The 14,705-nt window shown below is 37.1% G+C and overlaps 1 protein-coding gene across 1 annotated transcript in view; it reads right to left on the bottom strand.

Annotated features, from left to right (window-relative positions):
- Positions 1-9,070: 9,070 nt before the first annotated feature.
- Positions 9,071-14,705, bottom strand: part of FANCB (Fanconi anemia, complementation group B) — a 15,789-nt gene continuing 10,154 nt past the window's right edge. Inside the window, exons 5-8 of the mRNA XM_010008560.1 lie at positions 14,070-14,236; positions 11,515-11,969; positions 10,462-10,699; positions 9,071-9,491 (exon numbers count right to left, since the gene is read on the bottom strand). Of these exons, the coding sequence (XP_010006862.1) occupies positions 9,071-9,491; positions 10,462-10,699; positions 11,515-11,969; positions 14,070-14,236 (1,281 nt within the window). The remainder of the gene's footprint in view (positions 9,492-10,461; positions 10,700-11,514; positions 11,970-14,069; positions 14,237-14,705) is intronic.

Genomic DNA, 14,705 nt, shown 5'->3' with positions numbered 1-14,705 from the left:
ACTTTAGAAATTCAGCCAAGTTGTACCTACTAAAAAGTTACACTAACTCCTGATAAAAGCCTGGGCAAAGGGGTAGAATATTTGTTAATATGTGTCTGTGAAACCCACTAAGACCTCTACTGAGACAAATAGCACTTTCTGAATCATGGCAAGGGTGTCCAGACCTTAGAAGCTCTTAGAAAGCCTTGCCATTGTTTTGGATGAGGCCAGGATTTAATGTTGGTCTGCAAAGGAGTTCAGGATGGGGAAAGGGGAGGGAGTGGAGAATAGGAAGCATTGCATTATTTTCCAAGAGGTTTAAACATTGACATTCAGAGGGGAAGGACGGTTATAGCTGCACATAGATGAACTGTCACCTCCCATCCATATCAAAACAGAATGCTGACATCTCAAACATTTTGTGATTTTAAAATAAATTTATTTCTTAGAGGAACAGCAAGAATTAAATTCCACATCTGCAATGCTGGCATGGGACGTACATGGAGTAGTTAAACAGCCTGTGTGAAGAGGTCATTAAAAAATAGTACTGGGCAAAACGGTGGGTCACAAACAGCAAATGACGGCTTGAGAAGTGAGTTCTCCCCAGGTTAGCTGCATAAATGGTTAGATTGAAATGTGTATAAGCTGTCTAATAAGCCACAAATTCCAGTAACTTAAAACAAACAAACAAAACTTCAGATGGTGTTAAAATAGTCAATATTATAAGCCCAGGCTATCCACAGTCACTTAAAACCTGAAAATCCTTGCTCATTTATATGGTTAATGTGCTAGTGTTCAGGCATTCTACTAGTTTAAAGAAGGTTAATGTGGATTTTTAAATATTCCCATTCACTCCAAGCATTTTCAACAGACATTAATAAAGTGTACTTAGTACAGGACTCCATTCAAAATGACAGGGATCCTCTCTTCATCCACTTTTTGCCTATGACAATTTATCAAGAAAATACACTATTTTGCACTAATTCATACCTCTTTGGTGGGAAAATAGAGTATTTATCTTTTCCCCAAGATTTTTCAGCAATTTTTAATTTATTTTTTCTTCCCCCAGAGAAGGTTATACAGTTTATATTATTTCACTGGATTATCTAGTTCTAACTTCAGAAGAAAACATATTGAAGTTTGGGGAAAATGCAATAAGCAAGGATCATTTATTCATCATCTTTGATTATTTCTGCCAAGTGTATTTCATTGTCCAATACTAAAAAAATAATAAATTAAGTTAGCAATTTCTTTCTGAAGTAAAACAACCAAGTAATAATAACAACAACATTTTTTTACAAACTCTGGGTGAAATGTATCAGTCATCAAGCCACACTACATGCATTCAGAGAGCATTTTTAAAAAGTTAATTACTTTGATCTGATGAAACATACATTCTTTCCATAAAATCACTAAATGCTGACCTCTAGCTAAAAATATATATATATATATGCTTACTGAAGAGGTGATGTGCACTGCTGAGGTACTTTGCATTGGAATATTTCACTTGGTTTTGCAGTGAGGTAGAACCACTAAGATATTATCTCATGAATATAATTTTTTCACTTCTGCATTTACACAGACACCCCTCCAGCCAAGCAGGAAGTTAAATATGCTACAGTGCACATGACTTGAAACCATAAGGAGTAATATGGTAATATGAAAATAATAAATTCTTGAGTGTTTTTGTTAAATAATCACAACTGAACTGCTGTGTTTGAGCAACTAAATATAACTAAGGCACTTTGAGAAAGTTAAGGACATCATTAGGGAAAAATAATCCCAGTGAAAACATCAGCATTATGGGATTGGTGATTATCCTGCCCCCTCCTCCCCTCCCCCTAACCTGTAGTTTGAGCTCTGTTCCTGCGGAGGTGGGAATTATTGTTATTCATAGGATTGTGGTTGTACTAATCCTCCTGTCATTAATTCATGGACAATATTTGGATGGGACAGTGAAAGACAACCCCACTCCTACATACAACATGACCGCTACCCTGACTTGCCAGCATGGGTAAGAATTCATAATCTAATGAATGTGATCACAAATGTGAGTTAATTTGTACCCACCCTGCATATTCCAAGAAAGTCCTTGGGATTTTCGAATCCAACATCTGCTCTTAGTCATTATTTTATACTATGCTGATAAACAACAACAAAAAAAAGCTGACAGTGAAAAGTGCTGAACTACTCTGACTGTCTTGTATAATTTCTTCTTACACTTGTGTTAAGAAGTGTACATTCCCACAGTACTACATGATTTTATCTGATTTTTCTGATGTGTCTTGTGCAACTTCATGAGTTAAAGAAGCTGGTACATGTTATCTGCATTTAGAGACTCCTGGATCATTGAGAAATTTCATACTACTTTGGAAAAAGAAAGGAGAAAGATTCTGCCAAAACTCCCAGAAATGCACTCCTCTCTTGATTTATCCAAAGGTTGGCTATTAAAAATACACATGTAAATACAAATTAAAAATTGTAGCAGTATACCAACATTCAATGAGTTCTGAATTTTCTTAAATGAGGTTGAGAAGGGGCAAAATTAAAAGAAAGGTTAAAAACGTTGTAGGAAGCATTAACATCCACTGCCAGTAAGTAGAGTCAAATTAAAAATCAGCTTTAATTGCAGAAATCTAAAAAAAAATAACTGAAACTGTTTATCATGATAAAGTCATTAAGTACTCTGCCAGGGGGCAGGGATGGGGCAGGATGGGTCAGAAGTGTGGAGAGGAAATGTTTCTTCTATATTGCACAATTAGTTGTTCCAGTGCCCCGGGCACTTGAAAGCTCAGTCAAAGTGCACTTTGGGTCAGGGATGTGACTTTTATCTGTACTGATTTAGCAGAGTTATATTCCTTGGAAAAGAAAATACATCCTTTTCCTACATTATAAAGTGAGGTAAAGTTAGTTTTTTTGCACTTTAGAGGTGATTGTCTTTTTTCATTCTTCAGTATTTGATCACTGAAAGGGGATGGGGGGGAGGTAGAAGCATTGAAAGCTCTCAAAATGCAACGTCAGTAGATCCAGCAGGGAGGGAACAGCGCAGGCTGCACAAAGCATTGGACTCCCACCCCTCATGCTTGAGAACATTTCAAAGGCAGGATTATAAAAGAAGACATCACATGTTTGGTTCAAAACTGTAACTGGGGCTCTGGGCAGACAGAAGGGGACAGGTACAGAGGCAGCACATGCTGTTTTCAAGGACTAATTAAGATCACAGCTGGGAAAATTATTCACCTTCTCTCTATGCAAATGATAAGGAGGATTAGTTAACCTGAGCCTGCTTTACCAACCTGTGGATCTGACCCAAATACCAGTAGAGCAACAGGGTTTTGTGAATGTAGGACTTCAGGCAGGAACTGGACTGATACAAACCTAACACCTCTGCAGTCTTTGCTCTAACCAAGTGATTCATAAACCTGCAGCTACCATCTTGACCTATGAATTATCAATTTCTCAATAGATTCAAGGGGTAAGGTTGTCACATACCAGAAACCTGAGGTCACAGAAAATGCCAAAATAGTATCACCTCCTTAAAGCAATAATTAATAAGATTAAATAGCAGCATTAAACCTTCTACTCTTTTACCTTCCCCCTGGAAGGATTAGATAAAGCTTTTCTCTTGGCTAGAAACTTCTGCTACATAATGATCAAGATTATCATCTTGTTCCTACCCAGTGGCATACCTAGAGTGCAGAGAAGAGAGTTCTGAAAAAAACAACCTACCAAAACCTAAAAGAAACAAAAAACAACAACAAAACCTGCTCATACTCCTGCCCTTATTTTAATTCTTTTAATCAACATGTACCTTCCACTCACTGAAGCTTCGTCACTCACAAAATTTAGGAGGTGAGAAGAAAACTATCACTATTTGGATATTCCTTTTGCTGACCCTATCATCTTCGTTAGTAGTCACTGATGAATAATAACTCACCCATGGATAAATATGCTAGCATTATTATTTTGTCTCAGCAGAGTCAGCATGAGTCAGAAGAGAGCAGTCATAAGACTGTCACAGGTTCCAAATGTTTCAAAGGCTGTAGGAAAAAAAAAAAAAAGTTGCTAAGTGGGAAGGCTTAACTCTCACTACCAAAAAAAACCTGGCAGCCAGTTAACTGATCCCATCTGAAATATATAGAATAATAGAATCATTAAGGTTGGAAAGGACCTTAAAGATCACAAGCAGGGAACCCTACCACTAGACCAGGTTGCACAAAACCTTGTCCAACCTGGCCTTAAAATCCTCTAGGGATGTGGCATCAACAACCTCCCTGGGCAACCCATTCCACTTCCTCACCACCCTCACACTAAAGAATTTCTTCCTAATATCTAACCTAAATCTCCCCTCTCTCAGGTTAAAAACTTTACCCCTTGTACCATCACTATCTTCTCAGATGAAAAGCCCCTCCCCAGCTTTCCTGTAGCCCCTTCAGGTACAGGAAGGCAGCTGTAAGGTCTCTCTGGAGCCTTCTCTTCTCTAGGCTGAACAGCCCCAGCTCTCTCAGCCTGTCTTCACAGCAGAGGTGCTCCAGTCCTTTGATCATCTTCTCTGGACCTTCTTCAACAGGTCTATATCTTTCCTGTGCTGAAAGCCCCCAGAGCTGTACACAGCACTCCAGATAGGGTCTGACCAGAGCAGAGCAGAGGGGCAGAATCCCCTCCCTGGCCCTGCTGGCCACACTTCTTTTGATGCAGCCCAGGATGCAGTTGCTCTCTGGGCTCCAGCACACACTGGTGGCTCATGTTGAGCTTCTCATCAACTACCCCCAAGTCCTCAGGGCTGCTCTCCAGCCATTCTCCCCCCAGCCTGTATTTGTGCCTGGGGTTGTGCTGACCCAGGTGCAGGACCCTGCTCTTGGCCTTGTTGAACTTCATGAGGTTGGTATTGGCCCACCTCTCCAGCCTGTCAAGGCACCTCTGGATGGCATCCCCTCCCTCTGGGGTGTCAACCACACAGCAGACGTGCTGAGAATACACTCAATCCCACTGTCCATATCTCCAACAAAGATTTTAAACACCACTGGTTCCAACTTTAAAAGGAAATATGTCTATCCAACAGAGGCTACTCTAGAGCAGACAGGTTTCTCCTGCGTGAGAATGACAGAGAAAAATCACTTTAATAAGCAAATGTATGTGTTATGTCAACTAGGCTAGCAAAAAGAGTTCTTTGCCACACAAACCCTCTTCTTAGGGTCTTAAGTCATGCTGACTTCAAAAGTGCTAAGATCGACACAAGCGTGCATTTAAGCATGACAGTTCTTACTTCCTATGCCAGGTTTCCTTTTTGCATCCCAGTCTTTTGAAACGTGGTAACAGAACAGTCACGAGGTACACGTCTACATGCTGATCACTGTTCTAGCCAGAGAACTGAAACCACTCCCATATATACTTGACAGAAACCTTTGACATTGGCTGGTTTTCAGAAATCAAAACTACTTGACACTTTGGAGTCAAGACAAGCTGGCTCTGGGTGCCATCTTACTATCTTGTCAAAATTTGTGTGTGACAAAGGTCCCTTCTGTGCAAGCTTATGTGAAAGGGTTCTACAGTTCTGGATGGAAGAGCAGACACCAGTAATCAGCATGCTGAGACTATAGGCTGAGAAGCTACATGTGAAAATCTCCCAGGAACTGGTAAACTCTGGAAACAGGTTGCCCTGTTAAATCTACAAGAACGGACAAATTCAGAACACCAAGAGCCTGCTGGCTGTGTACAAAGCCACTTACACTAGTATTAACCATAGGTTGCATAACTTGGATTGTGTACAAGCAGGTAGTGGTTGCTATATGCAGACAAAAATCCCACTGAATGATGTATACACACACCTGATAAAGCAAAGGGTTCCTTTGACGGACTTTCTCAACTACCTACCTAGGAGCCAGAAAGTCTCAGGAGCTGGAATTGGCCTCCCAGTTGTTCCTCATACAGAGTAATTATGAGTGTAACAGTAAATGAAGATGTTGTGTGAACATTTATCATAGAATCACCATAAGCACAGAATGTTTTGGGTTGGAAGGGACCTTGAAAATCACCTAGTTCCAACCCCCCTGCATGGGCAGGTTGCTCAGAGCCCCACCTTGGCCTTAAACGCTGTCAGGGATGAGGATTATCTGCTATTATTAACAGCTTTATTAACAAAAAGCATTCTGTTGGTTGTGATCTCTATCTTTCCCAACTTGACCTGCTATCACACAGAAGAGGTTACAAAGTCCAACTGTTTTAGCAGTTATTTCTTGGCAATACCAATCCCCAATAACTAGGACTGCTGCTGCCACTACCTGATTTAATTTCTCAATTATTTGCCCAAAAAAAGTACTTGCAGAACTCACTCTATGCAACAATTCACTTCCAAGACTTTCTTGGAAATGCAGAAAATGGGACTCCAACTGTTCACAACAGAAATGTTGTGAACCAACCCAACCAGTTTTTCAAGTCCATGCAATTTGGACTCTCCATTAGAATACCAGCATGTGATGAGGTTAATCACCACAAGTCCAAATAAACTGAAGGATAACACCTTTAGTTGCTTTTCCTTCTGGAAGGCAAGTCTAGGAAAGCAAACAAAATTCCTGTTGCTGCCACTTGAAGATAAGATTCTAGAAAGCCTGAACCTTTGTTCAAATTAGTTCCATTTTCCCATGATTCCTGGCCAAAAAAACCCCATACCAGCATAAACCTTCCAAGAATTTCCAGAGACCTTTACATTTTGGCTCATAAAAGTATCTCCTATGCATATGCCAGAGACTCTGCAATTGCAACACAACCACTGAAAGTTGTACCCTGTCATTTTGCGTAACTAGTTAGTTGGAGAACTAGTCCAAGGAAACTTCCAGCTGTTAGGAAAGCTTTTAATGATCTTATCTGATGATATGCAAACTAAACATTCATACCTCTGGAAAGACTCTTTAGTAAGAACATGTGCTGTATGCATTATTACTCTGCTCTAATAATTTCGCTTCTACACTTCTGTGGTTTCATTGCTTGTTTCTTTAAAGTAATTATTAGTAACAACTCCATGGAATTTGAAACTGGCAATTTCTGCCCTTAGCAGCTTCTCTTAATTTGTCCCACTCTCCTAGTTCAATAAAGGGATGCAAACATAAGTGGAAGTTTCTCTTTCAAGACAAGCAGACATAGGATGGTTAGTTACAACACCACCTGCTACTGTAGTGCTATATGAAAATCAACTACTGGACTGGTTACACTGCTTTGCATACAATCCTTCAAGGGCCCTGAGCTGAATGTAGCTTTGTTGCTCTGAAAGTTTCTGCTCAGCTGGTTTGCCAAGGTTTTGCCCTTAGCTGCAAGCTACAGGATTGCATTTTTAAGATTTTTCACTTCATTTAAGTGTTTATAATCAGAAACTTCTGGAAATGCCAGTGACAACTGACTGCCAAGCCTTGACAATGAGCTCTTGAGCTCTGATGATGGGCTTAACAAAATGGCAGCTTATCAAAGAAAAGTGTTGTTTTGTTTTTTTTTTTTTAAACAGTTCTTTATCATCTAGTAAATACCAAGTTTCAAATACCCATCACAATTTCTTAATGCATTCTTAACATCTCAATGCAAAATTTCCCTTTCACATAGGCAAAAAAGGAGAAATTTAATACTTTGTGCATCTCAAAAGTGTGACTATGTCATTAAACTGGGTTGTGCTTATAAAGCACAGTGTTCTCTCATTTACTGTTTTTCTACCTAGTGTTTTGCCTTCAGATGTGTATTTGTTTACTTTTGTTGTCCATATGAGAAGACACCTTAGACTGAAGTACATGCTCCCTCTAATGCTTTTGGAAGACATCCATACAGAAGATAAACTTCCTGATGAAAAAAGATACAGAATTATTTTGTCAACAAATAGCTTCCATTCTTCCTACGAAAATTTTATTTGTGCAATCCACAGTTGTTAACGATTAAAATTTTATTTTTAGGAAAACTGAAAAGCAAAATTGTTGACAATTTTAGAAAAATGGTAACAAATACTAGGAATGTTTTGCTTACATAAAGCAGAGACAGTAGGAAGTAAATTATTTGGATCTGGGATTTTCTAAGCTTTCTGCCACTCACAAAACTAAAAAATGGTGGAAAAAATATTTAAAAGTAACTACCTGAGCAAGTACTACCCGCAAGATCACATGCAGTTCTCTTCCTGGGTGTATAGTTGGTATTTAGTTGAAACCAGAGAAGAGAGAACCAATAAGCAGGAGTTGCGCATTGTTTCAAATACTAGAGATAAGCCAAAACCACTGAGCAGGTAGTATCAACAGGCAATACGACTCAGGGATTGACTGAACAAACAAATCTTCTGACATTGAAGCTAGGCTAATACCCAAGGAAGGACAGTTTCCCCCAGGACTTACCCTAGATAAGCCATACATCTAGATTATGGGTGGGAATGGACCTCTCAGTCTTGACGGCATTTTATTACAGACTGTATCTCCATAAACTCTTGGCAATTTTTAGGAGGTTTGATCTAGCTCTCCAGCTCCAATAAATACTCCAAAATCTCTCTGATCTGAAGATGGACACTAGAAGATAGAGCTGAAAGGTACAATCAGTGTTCTTCCTCAAGTGGTATCGTTGAAAGCCATTTCAAAGCCTTAATATATCATAAGATAGAGCGCCTCTTCTTCTATTTTGTCTAACCCCATACTCAAACCATAAATTAAAACTGGCTTCTTAACTTAGATACTTTCTATAGCTGTCTTAAGGTGTTTAAAAAAAAAAAGCTTAAGTTTTTACCTGTGTAAATAGTCATCTTTCAAGTTTAATAGTACTATTTTAAACATACATGGTGGTTGTCAATTTGTTTCCTAATAGAGTTCATTTGTAATTCAAGAACTATGCCTTTGGAATAGAATTTATTAGAAAATACCTTAAAAAATTCTTTTGGAAATCTGTAACAAAATGACTCTCCTATCTTCATAAATTCTTGCCAAACCAGCTACGATTCATCAACCAAAATACCAGTATTTATCTATAGAAATAACTGAGCGATAGAATAAAAAGTAATACAAGTACCCATGAAAATATAAATATTATTTAATTATTTTAATAAAAAATTATTCAAAATACATTTAGTGAATAGTTTCTAGGACTTGCTCAGTCTCCACACAATTGTATCTGAATTGAGCTGAGCTTCTGCTATTTTCAAAGCAGTTTCCCGGTAAAGGGCACCAGCCATTGTCTGATTCATACTTCGCTCACACTCTTCCCGTTCACTCTGAAGCTTCTTTCTGAATTGCTGAACTCCCTCTTCACTGTCCAGTAAAGAAGCCATGGGAGTATCAATGATCTTCTTGCTAGGCTCATTCACTCGTGTCAGGCTGTTTTCAGCTTTACTTTCTTTTGTGAAGAAAGACCTCCTCAAGGTGAGCATTTCGTTTTCCAAAGCCAGTGCTAACTGTTCATTAAGTACACCTTTGCTTCCAGATCTCAGGAGTTTTACATCACAACCTGGTGGGAGAACTCTAGTAAGGCTATGAAGGCACTGGAATAACACGGTCAGGTTCCTGAAAAATAAAATTATTATCGTTAAAGCTACCATAGATCTTCAAAATTCTATAGTGGAATAAAAAACAAAGCTATTTTAAATCAAACAGGGAAAAACTTATGAAGAAAACTTAAACTTATGGTTTTAAGTAAAATGTGTAGCGTACATACAAGAGTAAGTGAGTCTTTTTAACAGTGTGCATACTAACCACTCTATGACAAAAGAATAGACACTAAGCAAATTTCAGCACCATAAATATTCTATGCTAAAATACACATCCATGATTAGGGTTACATGTGCATCACTGCTTTCTTTGAGAAGCAATTCAAAAGTACTTTGTATGTTGTGAGCCTTACAAAGCTAAATCGTAAATTATAGCAGTATTGCTAACTTGTTTAGCCTGGTTTAGAAAATGTATAGACATTTGTCCAGGAATCTGCATAAGAAAACTAATCACCAAGACTCTTCATAGTATTTCATTTTCAAAATAATGGTAAATAGGAAAAAATGTATCATAAATGGACAAAATTAGACTAAATGTATGTTGCACTACTAAACTACAAGATGACATAATATATTTAAATTTAGTATAACTTGGGGTTTGTTGTTGTTTATGGGTTTTGTTCCTTAATCAAGTTTTTTTAAACCAACACACGCTGAAGAAAAATTTTGTATTATACTAGGAATAATGTAAGAAAAATGAATATACAATTATAAAGTAGTGAAATGAAAAAACAGTACCAAGCAAATATTACATGGAGACTAGACTTATTCCATGGTCTAGCCGAGACAAAATTAAACAATGCAGTTCAGGTTCTGCCATAGTTATGATTCGAAAATAATTCTGTTACTGCTGACGGTTATCATATCAACATATTGCAAGCCTACTGGTTGTGATTTTGGCTGTTGCTTATTGTACTAGTAAGGAACAGTGTAAAGATAAAAAGGTGTGTATGCAGGATGCATATATGCTTTTTGAGCTATTTTACCTGCAAAATAATGTTAGAACTCCTTCAAATGGATTTTTTAGAGTCCAGTTAAAAACTGTACCATACACATCTCCTGCTTTATGACAGAATACGTTGTCCTGGCATTCCCTAAACGGTGTGCACTCCATTTCTCCCAGTAACCATGAATTTACTGAAGTTAATGTGCAGTCAGAAGACACAATCTGAAAGGAGAATCTGACAGATACTGCAAGGACAGTAAATATATCTTCCATGGAACCTGCAAGAAAATATAGTAACAAGTTTTTTGACCTAAGTATTTTGATCATGTTGCATGTATTAAATATGCTTAGATTTTTGGTTTATGTTCCCAGCTTTGTGTGAAGAGTTTACACCTGCATTCATACATTCTTTGGGAATTCTCATCTATATTCTTATATCTATTTCTATCAAGCAAAATAGACCACTGATTAAGAAAGACTCTGCTACATAATGAAAGCTCTAAAGATAAATGTCTCCCTGCCAAAAGAAGATTGATGGCCTCCTGTGATAGTAAAATGACATGTTGTCTTTAGTCAATAATACAGCATTAAAGGAAGAAAAATGAAAATTCATTGAAACTATCAAAAATTTATTTCACTACACGAGCAGAAGCCCAGTTCAAAATCCATTTAGTTTGGAATAGTAAAAGAAAGAAAAATAAATGACCTTAATAGAAATAATTAAAGAAAAAGTTCAATTATTTGAGAGGTGAGAAAAAATATATATGTCTAATAAACAGTAAATATCTTATAGAAAAAATGCAGGCCTCAGCATTCTGTACTCAGACTCCAAAATTAACCTTTCCAGATACACTTCAGCACCAATAATAGCACAAAACCTCACAGCAACTCACTTATTTAACTTTTTTTTCATTTTGAAAAATATTGTCTTGTATTTTTCCCCGCTTTTAATTCACAACAGGTCTATGCAGTTTGTGTTCGTGTTCAAAGAAACAGATGTTATTGCACCTTGAAAACCTAGTTTGGCATCATCTAGGGTAAACAGAAGAATCAACTATATATTTATTAATCCAAATTATATCAACCCATTTACCTGTACAGTAACTATTATCCCTTTGCATCTTCACTGAATATTTTCCATTTGAAATATCATCCAGACTTAACAAAATTTTCCCACAGAGTACAGTAATCTTTTTGCTCTCCTGTAAACAATCATTCCAAAGTTTTTGTTTCTTTGCATGTAGAAGAACTATGCAACATACATGATGAAATGCCAGCAATCGTGAAAGGCTGGTAATGGCAATGACTGTCTTTGTTCCATCCAGCTGAACCCTTGAACATCTCTTGGGGAAATCTTCTTTCTGATAGTTTTTGCTATGTAAGTCCAATTTAATCTTTTTTGGAGGAGGCTCAATTTGACACGAGGAGACAGACAATGCTGAGAAGGCTTTGTTCAGCTTAATGATTTTATTTTGACACTTGATCATCGGAGAAATTGAAGAGAAGTCTTGATCCATCACTAAAGATAGACTGACATCACTCAGTGACCTGAGAAAATCCAAACAAGATGACTGCACTCTGAGTTTATATTTTGCCCTCTGACAAATAACCAGAACTTTGCAGATACATACAGATATTTAAGATTACCACAAACTCCAATATCATTCCAGGCCAAGTCACAAATTGTGCAAAGACTGCAAGTCCTTCAGATGACTACTTCATCTAAGCTTAGTATTAACATTTTCAAAATGTGGTCCGAATTTTCCAAGAGCTTCTAAGAGCTAGATGCCTCACTTCAATGGAAAGATTCTGAATGTTTAATTTACCCTAAAAATGTTGAAAATTCCACATAACATATGCAGATACTGTATGAGTTTAATAATTAATTTTTAAAGACTTAATTTTCCATTAATAAGAAAGACAGGAAGTATCTATGCTCTCTTTAAGGACTTAAAGGTCTCTTGATGTCATATATTGTTTTATAGAGATTCAAACAGAATTGAACATAGAGAGCAAAATAAAAGGTTTAAATTACTATTACCTTAAACATGCAGTAATTTCCTGAAATGCATTAAGAACTTTATTCAACACAGGGTTCTTTCAATTAAGTTCTAATATTACTGTGTCAAATCTTCACTTAATGAATATTTTCTTCTGTCCATCAATTCAGTCTCAAGATGTCACTGACATTTGAAAGTCTCACGAATGTCTAACTTTCTTTATGAAGAAGCAAAAGCAGTCTGAATCATCACTGCAGTCTTGCATTAGTAGGAAGCACAAAAATAATCAGTAAAGACTTCTGGTGTTTGGGGTGGAGAGAAAGTGAGACCTTTTCCCCAAAACCAAAGGTCATTGTATATAGAACTGAACTGAAGCTCAGAAGATGTAGGTTCTGCAGCTAGCCTACCAGCTAAACTTTGTCAAATGACATCATCTTCCCAGATCTTTTTTCAACTGTGAAAACAGGAGAGAGGGTAATACTGCTGCTGGTTTTTAAAGAGTTGTTCCAAATTTTCTGAGGATTTCTGAAGCTATGCAGCAATTGGGTATTTCATTTTCAAAAACAAAGTCATCATCAAAGCTAGAAGAATAAAAGCTGGAAAGACAAGAACAATCTCTTGCCTTAGTGGCTTTTAACAGAGACTGTCAAGAAGATGAGGTCAACTTTCCTGTAAAGTTATAGCAATCTGGCAGTTGAGAAATAATATACCCGCAGCTCCAGCAGAATGGCCTAAGGGCACAACAGGTCAGCTCCCTCACAACCACTTGAATGATTTTCAGTGGCATCAACAGCCTTTAAGCTTATCCTAGCACAATCTCAGTTACACTGCTTGTGGGAATATAGGTCAAAAGGTAAGTTCTAACTCCACCAAAGTTTCCATAACACAATGTACATTGTACTGTAATGTTCATGTAATCCTGTTTTTTAAACTGTCTTCCAATTTAGCTCCCTCCTTGTAAGTGGGAAACTACATTGGTAGTTTTTACAACTAAACCTGAGCAATTAAAATAAGCAGAATAAACAAATAATTGTAGAGACAATAATAAGAATGAACAAATAATTGTTAAGGTTTAAGTCTTGTATGGCTGATTGTTCCACATAATTTACACAATACGTAAGCTTAGAAAATATTTTACTTGGTTGAACACTTCACTGCAGCATAGATCAATTAAAAAGGTGAGTATTAATACATTAAATTGATCAGAGAATTTAAAATGTTTTCTTCTGCACTTCTTTAGCCAAATCACTCATTAGGAATGGCAAATTGTTAACAGTAAGGCATCAGGAACCATATAGCTAAGACAGAGTTTTACCTACACCACATTCTGATGTCAGCATAGCTATGTCAACACAGACTATAGATAACCACAGGTTTTGTCACAGAAAACCCTGTTGTAAAAAGCCTCCAGTAATGATGTGGTTATAACGATACAATTGATTTTTTGGCTTTATGTGTTTTTTCCCACAATATTAAGAGACACAAGCAGCAGCAACTGTACTGAGAAGACACACCTGAACCACTTAACATACAGATATGCAAAATGAGAAAGTTCAAAGCTCAAAAATCCACTCTTGCTACTGCATAGCTGAACATGCAAATTCAGTTTCTAGAAAACTAGTCAAATAAAAATATCGTATATACTTACAAGTACAATGATTCAGTTAGCTCTGCTCCAACTACCAAGGTGTCACCCACAACACGCCACCACAATTTCTCTATGAAGTGCTCTGGAACTTTAGACGCCACCGATGTCTCTTTACTAAGAGAATGAGGAGTATTTTCTACATCATCCCAGAGAGAGACAAGACCTTCCTTACAGAAAAATTTTTTTTTAGATAAATTAAGTGGGTAAATTGTTTTTTTCTATACTGCATTACTTTGTGTTTTATCACAAATGACTGGAAGTGTTTTTAAGACACAAAATGAAATCTATATAAACTAGTTCATTCTCTACACTAGATAGAAAAGATAGAATTCCGTTTTCTTGTAACATGACATTGTACAAAGCACAACACATTCTCTCTTTGTAAACATCAAATGTACACACCTTGAACTGCCATGAAATTAATTGTCCAAAGATTTAATGTACTACAACATATTTTATATTACTGCATTAATTGCTTTAAATTTTGTTATCTAAACCTGGCTGCTTTGAAAGGGACCACATTAACTGAAAGGGATTAACTCCACATCCAATAAATTAGAAGGTTTAGTTTTGAAACATACAAAGATAACATTTTCCCAGCCTCTAGCACCTTCTCAGCCCTCAGTTCACTCTTTC

This window comes from Chaetura pelagica, unplaced genomic scaffold (assembly GCF_000747805.2).
Source record: "Chaetura pelagica isolate M959 unplaced genomic scaffold, ChaPel_1.0 scaffold722, whole genome shotgun sequence".
In the NCBI taxonomy this organism is placed as follows: domain Eukaryota; kingdom Metazoa; phylum Chordata; class Aves; order Apodiformes; family Apodidae; genus Chaetura; species Chaetura pelagica.
This window is presented reverse-complemented; position numbering and strand designations above follow the sequence as displayed.